Source organism: Tympanuchus pallidicinctus, unplaced genomic scaffold, assembly GCF_026119805.1.
Source record: "Tympanuchus pallidicinctus isolate F22 unplaced genomic scaffold, pur_lepc_1.0 scaffold14, whole genome shotgun sequence".
Lineage (NCBI taxonomy): Eukaryota > Metazoa > Chordata > Aves > Galliformes > Phasianidae > Tympanuchus > Tympanuchus pallidicinctus.
In genome coordinates this window covers 15,668,897-15,687,602 of record NW_026294659.1, presented here as the reverse complement: position 1 = coordinate 15,687,602, position 18,706 = coordinate 15,668,897, and the positions used below count along the sequence as shown (strand labels likewise).

At 42.7% G+C, this 18,706-nt stretch overlaps 1 protein-coding gene across 2 annotated transcripts in view; it reads right to left on the bottom strand.

Moving 5' to 3' along the window:
* The window catches only part of RUNX1 (RUNX family transcription factor 1), a 153,345-nt gene that overhangs the window by 34,356 nt on the left and 100,283 nt on the right, over positions 1–18,706 (bottom strand). For both annotated transcript variants that reach the window (XM_052673900.1, XM_052673898.1), the window contains exon 5: positions 15,225–15,329. In XM_052673900.1, coding sequence (XP_052529860.1) covers positions 15,225–15,329 — 105 coding nt within the window. The remainder of the gene's footprint in view (positions 1–15,224; positions 15,330–18,706) is intronic.

The following is an 18,706-nucleotide window of genomic DNA, read 5'->3' as shown; positions in this document are numbered from 1 at the left end:
CTCATCTGAAATTCAACCCCAGACTGTCACAAAGTACTGTGCTCAGTACTGTGGGGCTGTAAAATAACAAACCCAAATAAATGTCATTTTTGGACCCTTTAGCAATTGCTTTCCAGACAGAAATAGGCAAGAAACACCAGAAGCTGGCAGAAGCAGAACTGCAGCTGCAAGGTCATGAAGTCTCTCTTAGTAGTACTAGGAGTTACCAAGACATGAGGTCCAACCAGACATCCAACTATACGAAAGCAGACCCTAACATGGCGGCATAGGATGAAGCACAGCGGCACTGGCCTGGGCCAGGTGGGAGCAACAGGGCCCAGGACCTGGCCGAGGCAGGCCTTGGAATGCTGTCCTCATGGCACTCTGGTGCTGTGGCCTCACAGGGCTGCCAGGGGACAGGAAAGGAGTTGGAAAGGCCTTGCTCCAGCATGGCACTGGGGTACATCCAGGTTCGTCCAGAAGGGCAGAGACCTGTCCTGCCACAGGGACCCTCAATGTAATGCTGCCACAAAACGCCATGTTGCTCAGTAGCAATGTGCACAGCATACATAAAGGATACTTCACCTACTGCAGCACTTGCTTTCTGGTAGGCATGATGAAAACACAATTTTTCTATCCTTGTTTGCACCCTCTTAGCAGTTAACCTATCATCTTTTTCTTCTTACAGTTCAAGGAAACAACCTCTTAGCAGAAAGACCAAAATAGGACTGTCTCTGAAACACAAATTGTCCTATCAAAGATGGTCTTTGTAATGGAGGACAAGATACTGACTGCAGAGGCACAGTGAGAACCTCCAACCCCATCTGTATTCAGTCAGTGGATTAGGATCTCCAACTCCAAAGAGGGCACCTTCTGCTTTGTACCTTCACATGGATGCCATCAACCCTCTTCTTCCCTCAGTCTCAAATCTGCACTTTGCATTTGTCTCAAGAAATCAAGAAATCAGCTGCCTTGTGAATCTTTGCTTATTCCTTCCCTTTCCTTTCGACGTGAAAGCACATTGTTGTCCTGATGTGAATGTATCTCCCGTATTTAGCACAGGGGTCAATCAATGGACATCTTTAGTTCTACTTGCTCCATTGAAGAAGGTGGTGTTATCCACAGTTTCTGACAAATAACATAGTTTGCTGCCTGTCTGCTCCTGATTTTCATTGTCTTGCAATAAAAAGTTGCCTTTGGCAGCTCTCTGTGCATCTCCACCTCCTTTGCCTCTCTACCTCCTGCGCTCCTTTGGCAAGTCCTCCCCGAGCTCAAGGCATCAGCAGTGAAATGGACTGATACAAAACTCCTCAGAATAATCCACACATTCCCATAATATTTAACATCTAAACATTTATAAACACCCAGCTTCCAATTTCGCATATCGGTGAATAAGCAACAAAAAGCTCTGTATGTCCCTTACTCTACAGAGCACTCTTTCATGCCACCCTAACAGCGTAATCAAGACACAAGACCATTTTATGCATGAAGGGGAAAATGTACATTCAAAAGCAGTTCCCAGTAGCTGCATTTCCAAAATTAAATTTTATAACTTGTATTATGGTTCCAAATCTCAGTGGCTCGGCGTTTCTTCCTGTTGCCAGGCCCTCTGGCACAGCATGAACTGTCTCAGATTCCACACTGTGCTATAAATTATCCCAAGAGGGGAAAAAAAATTAAAATATAAAAAGACATATTATATAGCAGAGGTTTCACTGTTAAAGAGACCCATTAGGGCTTCCAAAAAGAAAAAAGGAGGTGGTGAGGGGGGAGAAAGATGAAAAAGACTTCTATCTGACATTCTGGTGGGCCAAGAGCAAGTGCTTTGGTTGTCAGCAGCACGGAGCTGGATGCTGCTCCTGACACAGGACTTGAACACCAGCACATGGAGTCATGTGTAAAATACCTCATGCACTTGGATTAGCTTAAGCTTCAGCAGTTTGACCTGAGTCTTACAGAGCCAAGATTTAGACCCTTCCAAATTCATATCCCCAGTGTAATTTACTCCTCATTTTGAATTCAATTCAGCCATTTTCTGCTGTTAAGTCAGCAGCTTGACCTCCTCGTATCCTGCTTTCTTCTCTCCTGGCCAGGCTGCTGCAGCTCTCACCACGGCCCCAAGCTATCCCAAAGCCCAGCAGCCTCATGCACAGGCAAGCAGGTCCTACAGGCTACGTTGAGGCCAACCAGGTAGCAATCAGCCTTCCCCTCTGATGCACTGCATTTGTGTCTGAATTAAATTAACCAAAGGTGCAGCATCCTCCTGGGGTTACCACAGGGCACCCCACTTCTGAACATGCCTCTGCAAGTCTCTTCATTGCCCATCCACCAACTGAAGCCCCAGATTTTAACTATCTAGGGTACTGACAGAGGGTGCCTCAGCTTGCAGCTTCCTGTCATGCATGAAAACCCCACTCATGTCATTGGAGCTGGTCAAAGAACCAGCACCTGTAGACTCCTCCTTGGGGCTGCTCACCTATTTATTTTGATCTATACGTGGCAGCTTTGTGGTGGGAACTACCTACAGATAACATCAGGGAATTGTCATCTCAGATGTACCTCCAAAAGTGACTTTTATTTTTTTCCCCACTCAGAAATGCTATCCAACCTTTTCTCCTCTGCTAGTTGCTACAGGTAGCAGCACAGAACCTGTTTTTGTGGTAGGAAAGTGAAGAACTGTGTCAGAAAAATGTAACACATTTAAATAGTTTTCCCAAGCCACTATAAATGCACAGGCAGTGCCTTGCTAGGGTGACTTGTGTTTCTGTGTTTATTAGCTTTACTTTGAAGTTACCCTCTAAATAACTTGCTTAAAGAGCAGTCAAGTTGTCCTTAGCTCACCTTTGCAAAGCACAGGTCTATTATTATCCCCGTTTTACAAGTGGAAAACTGAATCACGGGGAAACAAGGTGGCTTGCCCGTGGTCAGACAGCAAACCTGCCGTGTATGCCTGCCTCTCTGAGCTCAGCACTATGCCCAGACCACTGGTCTTCACAGAGCCATAGACTCTTAGAATCATTAAGGTTGGAAAAGACCTCTCAGATCCCCCAGTCCAACCACCAGCCCCCCCCCCCACGCCCACTGCCCACGTCCCTCAGTGCCACATCCACACGGCTCCTGAACACCTCAGGGACGGTGACTGCACCACCTCCCTGGGCAGCCTGTGCCACTGCAGCACTGCTCTTGCTCAGAAGAAATTCTCAATACCCAACCTGAACCTCCCCTGTTGCAACCTGAGGCCATTCCCTCTCATCCTATCATTGTTACCTGGGAGAAGAGGACAACTCCCAGCTCACCACAACTTCCTCTCAGGTGGTTGTAGAGATTGATGAGCCTCCTCTTTTCCAGACTGATCAACACCAGTTCCCTCAGCTGCTGTGCACTCCAGTGGCAGCGCTCCCAACACCAGGCAGGATGAAGGGGAGAGCTGGTGACATTTTTGCCTCTCTCTCCCTCAGGGAAGCAGAGTTTGAGCCTTTGCTTACAATAAACAGGATATCCAGCCTTTTTGGCTAAATTAAAGCATTGGGTGTTTCTTGACTTTTTTCTTCCTCCTTATCCCTTTCAAATACTGCCTCAGTGAGGTCACACAGATTTTTTCTGTGCACAGAATATTAAACAAGGAGCGTAAAGACAACATTAGTTTTTCTGATATTTCTACAGTAACACAACATTAAAGTGTTTTCCCTCTTTATATGAAGGAAACTTGGTTTTATAGACTTCAAGAGGCAGCGGAGTGCTCAGCTTGGACAGCAGCCACCAGCTCGGAGTGCTGGATGTGGAAGCAACCAGAACGATGTGTCTCGGCAGCCCTCATCCCACACACATCCAGGGGAGGTGTGAGGCCCTCCATGCTCCCGCTCTGCCCACTGCAGCTACCAAAATCCCAGTGGGTGCCCAGCAGGAGGCAGCCGCGATGAATTTGAGCAGAGCCCTTTGTCCCCACAGGGAGCAGAACACCTCTCTTCCCTCTGCATCTCTTTTCCCTCGGATGGAAGAGGGGGCTTTTCACTCCCTGTGTACCCCAATAAGTGGAAATACACAAGAAAACAGTGTCTGTTCAGGCTTTGCCTAAGCAGGGAGATCCAATCAGACTCAATGCTTCGGTTTAATGACATCTCACCACTCTGGAACTGCACTGGAACTGCACTGATCCAAGCATCTTCACTTTACAGGACTGCTTGTGTGGACGGCTTTAGTTTGGCTCCAGCTCTATCTGGGCAGAAAATAAGCCATGTTGCATTGTGCCCAGCTAATAAATTGGGAAACATTGTATTTTACCATGGATTTAAAATATATCCAATTATTCTGTATGCAGCGAAGAATGAGAAGAAACTATATTCTTTCACATCATTCTAGAATGAGAGCACATGCTTTTCAGTGCAAAAAATATATAGTCTTGTAAACAAAAATTAATTGAAATATTTCTACATTATCATGATGCATTGCAAAAGCCTGAAAATCAGCTGTTCTGCTTGCAAAATAAATGTTTGTGGTTTTTTTTGCTAAAAATGGAAATAGTGCCTAAGCGAATAATATTTTTCTATGTGTCCTATAAAATAATTTACATTTTTTTTCTCTAAATTTGTATCTAACTGCTGTTATACAGCAGCCTAGGGGGTTCTAGAAGATGATACTTGAAAATGAGACCAGACTGAATAGTGGTTTCCTCCACAGCCTCCACCACTTGGAAAGGACATCACATTTGGACATTGCAGAGACCGCTGCAGGAGCACACTGAAGCACACCAACACCTTGAACAGTGTTAAAAATACTGTGTAAAATGCTACTAGTAGAGGAACTAGACTAGCTATAAGATGTTTTCCTTCTCTGTTAAAAACAGTACTGCAGCAAGGAGAAATAAGGGTGATGGTAGAAGAGCATTGAGTAGACTCATCAGCAATTATATTTTTTGGCTGTTTTCTTAAGCACCGTGTAAGGAAAGCCTTATTTCCAGACAGTAGGAACACGACGGCAGACAGGATATTATGCTAAACATTCTTGTGCTGTGTCTGTAATTACCAGCAGAAGCAGTGTTGGTCATCAGACCCAATGTGACCTTAGGCACGAGGTACTGGGAAACGTGAGCAGGAGACAGGGCATTATGCACATGCACCATTTCTGGCACAATGAACAGCCTGACATCCAGACGTCCTTCAAAAGCCAAATGCCAAATAATGCCAGCACCATGTAATGCCAAACACAGACAGACTGACAACGGGAAATCTTTCCAGCTGTGTTTCTTCTATCAGCTCCCTGGCAAACCTTGGTCTTTCCGTGCCTTTATGGAAAATCTGTTTGTTGTTCTGACTAACTGCAGACATGCTAGACATTTCAGGTGTCATCCTTTGCTCTGCATTTAAATTTTCCACTCGATAATCCAATTTGGCTGTGTGTTAAGCAAGTGTCTGGTGATGCCAAGAAGGCAAACAAGGGTTCATGTGGCACATTCACTGCTCTCCAGCAGCTCCACCAGTGCAGACCCTTGCCCATGGGAAATGTGAGGCAGCTGATGGCCTTCCGCTGGGGTTCTTCACCCCGCACTCACCACAGAGTAGTAACACACAGTAGTAGCTTGCAGCTCCTGCTGAGCAGCTGGGGCACTTTTTTCCTGTGTTTTTTTAGTAGGAGTTAAACATTCCCAGCAACACTGTTTTTCTTACTATTTCTTTTTAAAATCAGTACATTAAAAAAAAACCCAAAACCTCATAATGCTATGGATATGCTATGGATAGAGCAAGCCACAAATGTCCAACGAAAGGGAGTACTGCCCCCAGCTGAGAGTCAGAATCAAGCCCATCTTGCCTAATCTGTAATAGAAAATGAACTTCAGTTTCCTGTTTTCCAGATGAGAGCCCTAATTACAAGCTATGAGTCCTTCTCTCTCCATTTCTATCCATATTTAATTTCCCAGCTGCACTGGGATAGTCTACATTTTGAGATGAATGCTGGTGGGCTGAAGAGTGCACCCTTCCTGAAAGAAAGGCAAAACCTGGGGATTTTGGTCATCCTCCTTCCAGCCAAGCATGCTGAGTGCACAACTACAGGCCTCTTTGATCCTGATGAACACTTGAAAAGTCTCACGTTCATCCTGAGTTACAACAGCCAGAAAAAGCAATCTTGGAAATTGCTGCAAGACAGGAAAGATGCTTCCTCCCCTCCAGCTCTGCTGGTACAGCCTGTGCTGTACTAACAAACAGCAATGCACAAACACACTTCTGCTTAAATCTTAACACACATTAGAAAAAAAAAAACAACAAACAAAAACACACCAAAACACCACAACTATTTTGCTTGATATAGGTGCAACAAAACTTCTAATGAACATGACATATAAGTGTCCTCTATTTTTGTTGTCAAAGGGCAATTATTCTGTGGGTTCTTCTCTGGAAGAACCTCAGTGAAGTAAAAGTAAGGGAATTGAGAGTTGAGAGTTTTGAGGGAAGAAATTGTTCATGAAGTTAAATTAGTCTGCAAATTATACCCTTTACCTTCTTTTCCCTTTCCCCCATGTTGATGTATATACTCCAAGAATCCTGACTCCTCGACAAAGCTTTAATGACTCTCAACTTAAGCAGCACATTGCCAAAATCCTCTTTTGTTTCTTTATAGTTTGCATCTTCCCACATGTACAAACTGCCATAAGAATACCCTCTAGACATGGGCTGAAACATAATAGTTGAAGATAGGGATGAGAGAGGAGATGCAGAATTAGGAACAAGCAGCCAACCAACAAGTACGCCAGCAACCAAGAAAAACACTGGCACAAAAATAGACCTCTGTCCAAGGAATAAGCTGCAGAAATGCAAGTCTCAGACTGCAAAGACTAAGCCACCATTTGAGAATCCCTTTGAAGATGGTTGCAACTCCGCTGAATGAAGGCGATGAGGCTCCTAATTAAACGCACAGGTTTAGTTGGGATGAAGCTGAAACCCTGCCCTCTGAGCCAAGGTTGTGCTAAGTGGGGATGCACTGGCTTTTACTGCATGCCTTTGAGAGGTCAAACATATGGAACAGTGAGTTGCACCAACACAGTAGTACTGAAGGACAGAAACTTGTTTCATCAGCTGACTGAAATGTATGTGGACCATAGAAAATTTCCCCAATTCAGCCTCTTACAGGGATGAATGAAGGTCCTAGAATTTGAAAGTCATGTCCCATGGCTGTTCACATAAACCAGGGCGATTTGGCAACACAAAAGAAAATTTACCCTTGTAGGGCATTGACTGGGCAGATGTTGAAGACTTTTGACAAACTCTGTTCCTGTCAAAAAAATCCACAAACTTTTCAGGTAGCCAGGTTATGTGCTTCTCTTGAACTAAAGACCTTTACTTTCCACAACGCCAGTGGGTGGTGTCTTCACAGAGTAGCTGCTAATACCTGCTTTTGCAAAGAAATGAGGTTGAATCTTTTTATCTGTAGGTTACTAAGTAGTCCCTCCTCTGTACTAACGTGCCACTGTGCCTAGACAAGACTGCAGTTCACTGAAAGCTCATAAATTTCATGTGGTTCTGCTGTGTCTTTATTTTAGGTTCTTGAACCATTTTTTGCTTTCCTCATTTTCTTTGCAGCTGCAGAGAGATATAGTAAGCTACTGTATAGCATTTTGAAAGCAGGGCCTCTGAGAAGTTTCCAAACTGCATACAAGCAGGTTATTCTTTGGCTTGTTTTCTTTGGCTTGGTGTTAGCAGTGCAGAATGAGTCAAACAGTATTAACTTTCAAGAGGGAAGTGGTGTGGTCAACCAAAACTGTTTGCGGCTAGATTGCGAAGATAGGTAGAGCAGGTAATGAAGAACAGCCCATAATGCGGGGCACAGGTAGGAGAGGCAGAGAGACTCAGACAAACAGAATCCTTAGTAATTAAATCAACATGGTCACTGAAAGTTTTGTGTGGCTTTATGTGCTGGGGTTATGACACAGCCTGACTCTTCCTGACTGGTCAGCCTGGAGAAGGCAGCCTGGTGTACTTAGTGCTTAATAGGCTCCAACAACATCACTCTGCCAGGAAAGAACAAAGGGCTGAAGCCATTAAAAAAAAAAAAAGAGAGATAAATGTATGAACTCTACTACTAGACTTTACTACTGTGGCCAGTTAAATTCTTTCTCATGTCTCCTCCCATTTTCACTGTCTGTTCCTTATCTGCTCCACAATTAAAGAAGGCATGGGCCATGTTTTCATTCTTCTTGCTCCTTAGGGTATGTTTCAGTCATTAACAAGCATAGTGTGCTGTAGTACAACAGACAACTCTTTCTCCTACAGTGTAGAAGATAAGTGGACATAGACTCACCCAAGCATTGCTCTCCCTCATGCTTTGGACTGACCCATGCAGCATCAAGGTATGGACAGTCTGACCAAGATTCAGTGAGTGAGGGCCTCAGAGGGGACCAGCAGACAGTCACATCCCCATTGGCCAACCTACTTGTCACCACACTGCATGTCATTGCTTTTCTCACATACAAGCTCACACAAACGCATATGAAATCTATGCAGTTCTTTCTTGTGTTTCTACAGACAAAATATTTGCCCCCCTCAAAAAAGACTTGTCTATCAATCTCAGCAGCGATAAATTCTCTGTAGTTAAGTGCACTTGACAGAAGAATGTCAGAACTACTGGCTGGTTTGAAAGCATTTCTGTAAGTTGGAACGGGCTGCCCAGAGAAGCTGTGGTGCCCCATCCCTGGAGGCACTCATGGCCAGGTTGCTGGGCAGCCTGAGCTGCTGGGGGACAGCCTTGCCCATGGCAGGGGTTGGGTCAGCATGGGCTTTGAGCTCCCTTCCAACCCAGACCATTCTTTGATCCTGTGAATATACATTCATCTCATTCTTTTGCCACAGTTACAGAGGACTTTCCCAGTAACTTTAGTACAACTACACCAAGGGTAGATATACCTGAAAATTCCATTGTGTAAATATAGGTAAACAAACATACCTCTGTCTTTGTTACTGTTCTACAATTAGGCAATAAAATAATGAGTATTCAGTGCAAAAATTAAATTAACAAAGATGAAAAAAAGTGAAAGAAATGAAAAAGGAAAGTACAAACCTCTTCTCAATTTTGAATCACACTAATTCAAGAAAGAAAGAAAAAGATCTGTGTGAGACTAAGTGACTCTAACAAGGGGCAGAAATAATTTATAGAGTACCAGGCGGCTCCTAGCCTACATCACAACAACTCTTACTTCCTCTTTTTCTACTTTATGTGAGGAAAGAACCTACACTGTCAACACTTCTGTCTATCTTTAAAAAATGCAGTTTATAGCCTAGACAAGCAAATATGTATGAGCTACCACTCACAGAAAAGCAGTCTCTATAGCAATGCTCAACAGAAGATTTTGTCTTGCAAGTACTGTGGCAATTTCATTAAATTAAAATGACCAACTCCCCACCCCACCAACCCAACATCAACTCTCCCCACTGTCTCAGCAGTGAGACTGATAAATGCTGTGGAAAATAATCTCAATCCTCCTTTTCCAGGTGGAAAGGAAGCATCTGCACCATTAAATCTCAAGGTACACTGGGTATATACTGGTATATAAAATAAAAGGGAAATAATGAGCAGGACAAAAATGATGTCCCTACAACTGAGGCATGTTCGGCACCACTAAGAGATAGTCACATTGCTTGAATTTGGGCTGGAAATGTTGTTAGTTCACACAGCTGCTGTAGGCTTGTACACTGCCATTGCACAAGCTGACTATGATGTCTCCAGAGCATGCTTGTAATTTAAACATCCGTCCACCCACTCATCAGGCAGTGTCAATGAGACAATGGGACACAGGGATGCAAATATGCACTGAGAATCAGCACTGCTCAGCCATCGGCTCTTCTTGCAGCCCATCCCTTTCTTTTGTCTATACAAGATTTATTTAGGTTGGAACCTCTCCGGGGCAAGTGTCTAAGCCAAGATTTTTAAACAGTGATTTGAAAGTTTGGGTTCCTATCCTCAGAGGGCGGTACGCCATGGAGCCTGTGCCATGCAGCTAGTGTTAGCAAAGGGAAGGAGTCCCAGTCACACTCGCATTTCAGTACAGGGATTTTGCTATATAGAAAGGAACTTAAAAATGCCACATTTCCCTCTACACATTTTCTGCCAAGAAGCTTTTAAGCACTGTACATCTCCAGGTGAGTGGGAGAATCTCAAAAACCACAGTCAAATTTCACACGGTGGGTCTATGCCAGTGACGTGATGGCTCATTCTCTCACGATGCTAAACAACTCTTTGGTACACATTAGTCTCAGTTTTCAGCAGATGGAGGCACTTGCAGCAGAAAACAAGCAAAAAATGAAGGCATTTCATACTATTTCAAATCACTGAGATGACAAAGGTTTGGAAAACTGCTTGGCTTTTCCTTGCAGGAAGAGGCTGAAGGTAAAGATGCTCCTTCTGAGCAGATCCAGGCCAGGAGCTTCACTTCAAACTTCACAAGCTAGTCAGGACCAGTCCAGATCAAGGTCTGAGGGTGCCCTCGGCTGCAGCAGACCAAAGCTGTGCATCCCCATGGCTAGCTCTGCCAGTCAGCAACTGTCCCTCGAAAGGCATTTCTTCAGCCAGCAGCCGTTAAAGCTCCTTCTCCAAGCCTGCTTAGCAATATTATTCCCTGTCTGCTTCACAGTATCCTGCCCTTTGATACAAGGATGCCAAAAAAGTATTTGGGAAAACCACATATCCAATATGGGATAATAACATTTAATGCACAGCTTAACCTTGGACAGCTCAGGGCTGCTGGGGCGAAATCTGTGCAGCCCTTTCATTTTGCACAGTCTTCAGGCACCTGGTCCATTAGCGAATTTTTCAGAGCTATGTAGGTTAAAACAATTCAATGAGAAAAACAGAAAGAAGCAGTCAAAAGAAGAAAAACCTAATTTTTGAGCAGACATACACAGTAGGTCAAATGGCCTAAGGGAAATATTTAATTTTAGAGTCATACTATTTCTACCAAGTTTCCTAACCAAAAGTATTTTCATCAGGAGCACTACTCTTGATCTGGTTACTGCTAATGATTTTCCCCATGGACTTAGCTCATAAAAACATAAATTGCTTTATGAATCATAGAATCATAGAAGTTGGAGAAGAAAATGATGGGTTAGGTCATCTTGCCCTTCTCTCTGACGGTGCAGTATTTATTTCTTTTTATAAAAAAAAGAAAGAAAGAAAGAAAATAAGCGTTTCTGAAAAGCTGGAGAATTAAAATACTAAGTTTAAAAGAGATTTTTCAAAATACATAACAAAGACAGCAGAGGAAGAGCCAGATTCTTAAGTACCTTGGCTCACTCTACAAACCCTGAAAATTTGATGAGAAGAATCATCTGGATAGGCACAGTCAGAAACTCAGTGGCAAAAAAAAAAAGGCAATGCTATAAGCAACTCACACAAGTAATTACCACAGTTGTAAATACAAATATTATAGTTATATATGCAAATAGGCTGATGGGCAAAGAGCTGCCCGTAGACTGTACATTGTGACCAAATGCATGGCATGACATGCAAGAATCCACAGTCTGAAAACCAAAGACAGGACTTGCTTCAGAGAGGGGTGGTGCGCATGTACAAAGATACACATTGTGCTATAGTTGCCTGTTGTGACATCTCCACACATCAGAGTGAGCCAAAAAGTCTATGCTTTGTATGCTTGCCTTCAGAGCCCTTGGTCTGAGCATTTTTCTCCTTGCCAAGAATGGCTTCAAATGCTGCTTTGCATTACTTTCTGAAGTTTCTCCCAAACATGCATAGCTTAAGAAGCTGTCCTTTATCATTAAAAAAAAAAAGATTTTAGAACCCTTTTGATTCTGGCTTAGAAATTGTTCTTATTCTGTCCTTCTCTAATGACAAAAGAACGTGTTTCTATTATTTCTGAAGTTAATCTGTCTAAAGGTTTGGCGTTCTTTTTTAATTATTATTTTTTTTCTACAACCTATTAATTTCACTGAAAATTGTTCTGTTACAAAGCTTTAACCCTTATCTCAAAAATGGCATCTTACCTCCCAGTATTTTTTATAGGCCATGCTCATTAGAATCCAGCCTATCTGCAACCACTACAAACATAAAGTAAATGAATCAATGTTTATTACTACAGTTGGCTGTGGAAGTAAGCATGGTTTTTCCAGAGGTCTGCAAGACAGCAGTATCTAATTTTGTTCCTAGTGTTCTCTTTCCCACATTTCTTCTGAATCAGGGTATGTTAGAAAACACAAGTCAGTATTTCTGGAATTCCTGCAGCTCAGGTGAGAGACTGAGTTATGGATCTGTATCATAGAATCACAGAATCACAGAATCATAGAATCACAGAATCACAGAATGGCCTGGGTTGAAAAGGACCACAATGATCATCCAGTTTCAACCCCCTGCCGTGTGCAGGGTCGCCAACCAGCAGACCAGGCTGCCCAGAGCCACATCCAGCCTGGCCTTGAATGCCTGCAGGGATGGGGCATCCACAGCCTCCTTGGGCAACCTGTTCCAGTGCCTCACCACCCTCTGTGTGAAAAACTTCCTCCTAACATCTAACCTAACCCTCCCCTATCTCAGTATAAAATCATTCCCCATGTAGACATGGAAGTTCCCAAATAGTGATCAGTGATGAACTGTTTATATCCCAGTTTTATTTTGATTCTAGCCTGCATGCAAGAAGGCTGATATCATTTTAAATCCATTCAATACATGGCATGCATCTACTGATACGTTCAACCTCAAATCCTGTGCAGATAACAGCCACACTATCTATTTTGGTACATGCTACAGACGTACCTTGATCTAATCAAAGCAGTGCAGAACAGAATACACTCACTGAAGGGATAAAAAAAACACGTATAGCCCTAAACAGCAGGTCTCTCTCAGAGACATAATGGCTATTTGGAGAGAATTAATTCTGAGTTTAATTACTAAAAACTGGTGAATGGGTGACAGTTGGGAAAACTGAGCTGTGGTCAGGGTTGTTCCAAACATGTGAGGAACAAGGAAGGGAGAAAGGTCTGGGTACCACTTTTTCCCTCCTTTGTAGCACTTTATCCTTTTAAGCCACATTATTATTTCAGTCAAACATAAATAAAGACAGCAGAGACCATATTGAGCTTGGAAAAGAGAAGGTTTCGGGCAGACCTCCCCGTGTCCTTCCAATACTTGAAGGGAGCTTATAAGTAGGAGGGGGAGCAACTTTTTAAATGGCCTGGCAGTGATAGGGCAAGAGGGAATGGCTTTAAACTAAAAGAAGGGAAATTTAGGTTAGATGTTAGAAGGAAATCCTTTCCTCAGAGGATGGTGAGGCGCTGGCACAGCTGCCCAGAAAAGCTGTGGTGCCCCATCCCTGGAGGTGCTCAAGGCCAGGTTGGATGGGGCCCTGGGCAGCCTGAGTTGGGGTGTGTGGGCTTTGAGCTCCCTTCCAACCCAAACCATTCTGTGATTCTATGATTGCAACAGCTGCCACAGTTCCTAAGCTGGTGTGGAGTCAGGCTACAGGACCTTGCAGCCCACTTAGAAGTGAAAAGGAGCAGAATTCCGTCCACACTGCATTATGAGTGACTTAGCAATAAAAGGAGCTGTGCACTCCTGCCAAGGAGCTGACCTCTGCTCATGGCACATGTAAAGCCTCCTTGAGTACGGAACTCCTTTGTACTTCTGGGTTGCCCATGACAAAATGAAATCATTTACAAGGAAGCTTTTACATACATTTGAGTTGGGGAGATACGAGTATTGCTTCAGTATATATTATATTTCTACTTCCTTTTTAAAATGTAGAATCTTATTAAATATTAACTACTATACCAACTGAAGAATTGATTTAAAACAGTAGGGTATGCCTGCAGGATGATTTTGTGTCTTACTATTCTAGCAGACTCGTATTTAAAAAAACAAAGCTTATTTGTTGTATGCAAACTGTGAACACGTCCAGGTAATTACACATGCAAACCTGGAGCTTGCATATACAAATATCTATTTTATGTGCACAGCTGTGAACCCAGTGCCTGGTTCATGAGGGATATTTTTCAGGGACAATTCTTTAAGTTTAAAGAAAAAAAAAACCAAAATCAACACAAATACCAACTAAAGAAGAAGCATTATCCTGGCAGCATTTAAAAAATATAAAAAATTTAAAAATAAAAAACGTAGGTAAGATTTTTTCCATTCAATGCATGCAGCATCATGACACAACTCAGGCAAATGAAGGCTCCATTAAAAAAATGCATATGAAAGTCAGCAGTTTTCTAAGTTATTTAAACTCAAGTTTCAAACTCTTCTTTTGCACCACTCAGTTAAAGTAGCCCCGAGCTGCATGTCTCATTCCCTAGTGGGTGTTTGAATCTTACTGCTTTCTTCTCCCAGGACGACTCCACTTAAGCAACAGCCAGAACTTCTGCCAAGTGTGCAGAAGGAGTGAAAAACTAACCACAAACCTCAACTAACATCAGGGCATTTTGATAGAAATATGAAAATTCCACATTCTGAGGTTAAAGATTGCCTGCGGTAACAGGCAGAGCATACGCCAGAGAAGCACCTACATCTGCCTACCTGTGCAACCCTCACTTCCCCCAAAACAAAGCAACCTTCCCCCTCTGACCTAACGAAAACAACCGCATGCGTGAGCAGTGTGGATATTCCCCTGGGATATCAAATCATTCGTCTTCTCCTTAAGCTTCATTCTTAAAAAAGAAAAAAAAGAAAAAAAAAAGGAAACATTGCCTGTCTGTGAGAAGGGGTGTCCCACTGGGGTAATTGCATCTGCTTGTTGGAAGCATCTCTCTCAGCAATTACTGCTTTCCCAAGTTGTACAGTGGAATGAAGCACAGTGAACTCTACAAGGGAGAAACCAGGTGTTTCTCCCCTCAGACATTTATTTATTTCTTCAGGGTGGCTGAGTTTGAAGACTTAGATCAATGACGTATTGGTTTCCAATACTTGAAAACCCTCTGAGCATCTGAAAGATGAGACTAGCAAGAAATGTGCATAAGGTATATGCTGCCCACTTTTTACCAACATGCCTTTTGTCAGCTTTTGGGTACAATCCAAACCATCCTTAGGTAGATACTTTATAAATGCAAAGTAATTCATATTCTAGATCAAATGGACACCCATGAAAAATAAACCTTCAGGAAGGCATTAATTAAAACCACTCATAGGACAGCCTTGGCTTGAGGCACACCCACTGATCCACATGCACTGGGTGCTGTTGCACTGCATACAGCTGGTGATGGAATGCCTGAGCTAAATAATCAACACGACCTTCTGCAAATGTTTCTTTTTAGTCCACTTACTTCTGGGTTCGCGTGGTCCATCCACTGTTATCTTGATGGCTCTGTGGTACGTGGCTACTTGTGGAGGGTTTGTGAAGACTGTGATAGTCAGTGTGAAGCTTTTCCCTGCAAAAGGAGAGAAGGTTACTGAACATATGTATTGAGAACAGGTTGTCCTTTCAAACAGAATCAGGACACACCAAATGACACTAACCACTAGCTGTCCATATCTGCAGACAGATATGAAGCAGCATGGGCTTACTTCTGTCTGCTGCTGGATGCATTCCCTTTGTGGCAACTGCTCAAAGCATTTGGAAAAAAAAATCAATTTATATGTAAATGTTCTACACTTTGTTTGCAAAATAAGGAGGTTACCCTTAACAGTTACAGTTTATCTGATCTACTAGACTACTGGTGCATTATCTGAACTTTTTAAAGGCAGCTAGTTCAGAGAGGCTTAGAAATTGTGGTTGACTCTTCCAAAACTGCCACGGGAATTTGATCAAAAATGCTTGTAAAATTAAAGAGAACTGGGTACTCATGTCCCTGAGGCAGGCCGTAAGATTCCATGCTTTGTGGTTGAAGCTAGTATTAGATCAATTCCATATTATGAACCAGAATCCTTTAAAAATAATCTGCTCCTGCAATGCCAAGAAACAAGGGAATGGAAAAAATTAAAAAATCCCTACAGCCTGTCCACAGAGAATTAAAACATCTTATGAAGACATAGCAGAGCATTACGCTCAGTTTCTCTATTATTCAATAAGAAAACTGTGAAAGCCTTTTCTAAACTGTTGTGCGCATGCCACAGCTATGAGTTCTGAAAAGAGTCCATCTGGACAGCTGCTGGGGAGGCGGGATGATTTTGTATCCCCCTGTGACCATGAGGCATTCAAACCCTGCTACCTCTGGACCTGTTTTTGGACAATTCCAGTACTACTTCAGGCATTTTTTCAATAACAAAAGTAATTTTCTTTATCTTTGATAAGATCTCGTGTTTGTATTTATCATGGCTTTGGCCTGGACAGCGATAAAAAAATTGGCTGTTGGCAGGTTTGGCATCCTTATCTCAGCATTATGGAGGTCTCAGATACTGGTATCTTCATTATCAGTCAGAGACAATAAGGGCCATCACCCTAAGTTAGATTACAAGGAACTGTTGCAAGAAAATTGAGGTTCTTTTCCTCCGGGTACATACAGCTCTGTCTGTTCCATTTCACTGCTTGGCTCCAGCCCCCCCTGAAGGCTGAGCCTCTTCCCTTATAAGACCTCCCATTTTTACAATTTGCCTGGTTTATCTGTATAAATGTAAATACAAGTACAAATGCCTGCCTCCAGCAGCAACATATTCAACCCTTTCCCTATGCACATTTACTTGCAATTCAATACTTCTCTTAATGCAGTTCCTACTTTGGTGCTAATGGTCTGCATCAACATTACAGCGGGCACACACACATATAACTGTTACTGGAAACCGTCCTCATCACAGCCCGGTGAATTAGAGAGGTATTCTCCCCACTTCACAGACGAGGAACTGTGGGGAGATAAAGTGCCTTGGCCAAGATCTAACAGGAAGCCTGTGGCCAGCGATGCTAACCACTTTGGCTGCTGCAACTAAATCCGACAATAATCCTGAATCACAGCCCTGAGCAAACAGAAGCTGAAACACAACCCTCCCCAGACTGCAGGCCACTATCTTCCCACCTTCACATCCTCACTAGAAAGCACTCCCTCAATCAAAAGAACTACAACAGCAGCAAAAGTAATTTTAAATCCCTGTTTGAGGGCCCTTAGCCCTCAACTCTTGGGTTCTACATCTACCAAGACCAAGGATCACCATGCTCCTGGCTATTTCTAGATGCTAAATTACAAGATAAAGCTTTGCTGACATTTTTACACTTGTAGACCAGATTTTTCTGTAAGGCAACAGGAGTAAAGTTCAGTAAGCTTTCTTCTGAAAAAAACTCTAATTACACTCATATATCAGAGAGGTGCCTGTAGATCTTCCTTCTAGCAAAAAAAAAAAAAATTCCCTGTATTATTATATACAACACCTAGATCACCAAGGCTGTAAAAGACTTTCAAAATATATGTTATTGCCTTTACTAATCTGTAGCGTTTTCATCTTGATCCCAGTTTTATTTTTTGACAACTGCTGATGCAGTTGGTAACGTGCTGCTACTGTTTTGCTAGAATATGTAGTTAACTGATTTTTTTTTTTTTTTGAAGGCCCTCATGGTGCTTCCAGATAGAAAAAATGCACAAAAAGAAGATATTAAGATAACTAACTTCAGGAAAATGAGGCCACATCACCAGTCTGTGAGACCAGAATGAATAAGAAGAGGGGAGTGAAGTTAATTTCAGGATCTTCTACTGAGCAGATGAGACCTCAGAACCAGTTTAAGGTTGTGATACAAGCTGGCAAAAGCAGGAAGATGCTTAGCTTACTTCTTGTTGACAGAAGAGTATTCATTAACCACATACTGGTTAACCACAGGACTATATAACCATAAACCTATGTGTCACTCATTGCTGCTTACCAATAATTCTGCCTGTGTTTTTCTCTGGTGGTTCTGTTTCATTTACACTTAGTTTTATTAAGTGGTTTTATCATTTTTAGTCATAGCTTCTATATTATTCATTTGTATGCCTGGTTGACAAAGGTAGGTTTAGATTGTAGGTATTGTTAGTGAAATGCATGTTTTATGGATGTACCTGCTTTGGGATGATAGTACATCTATAAACTATAAAGGAGCAGGTGCCTCCAAGGCTGTCAGACAGCCTGAGTGAAGATCTAAGCTGAAATGCTGGTCTGGCTCAGATGCTTCAAATAGTCACAATGACAATTTGGTTATGGTCCAGCAGCGACAGCGAGATAGCATGTAGCCCTTCACTGACTAACACCAAAACCTGAGATCCTCTGGTCCCATAAAACTACAGAAAATCACACACAGCTTAGCTCAGGTCCATGACGTATGCCTCATATGTTTAAGCCAAACCCTACACCATCGTTCTCGGAGTCTCTGCTGATGGTGGAATGCTTAAAAGGCAATGTCCACACCAAGCTGTGCCTTGCTGAGTGCAAGAGTCCTTTCAGAGACTGCTTGCTCTCCACAATTCCCCTGACAGCTCCTATTATTAGCCACAGAACACCTGTTGAGCCCAAGGATTAAATTCTCCTGATGTGGGACAGAGATCTGCCATTGAAAATCCTCCTGACAGACATCACACATCCCCTCACATGCATAAGGAAAGAGCACAAGACTCACTGCTTCCATCGAGCCTTCCCACTTAGGGGTCTTAGGATGGGAAAAGTTGCCTGGTAATGTTTATTTTGCAGGAGCATTAAAGTCAGTACTCATTCAGAAAAAATAATGGAAACAGCAGCAGATTTGGCTAAGATACAACACTCACTTTTGAAAGAGAGACCAGAGATTGCCAAAGCGCTGGTTAGGGACTGGACTATCAACTATGCCTTCAAGAATCACAACTGAAGTCAGATT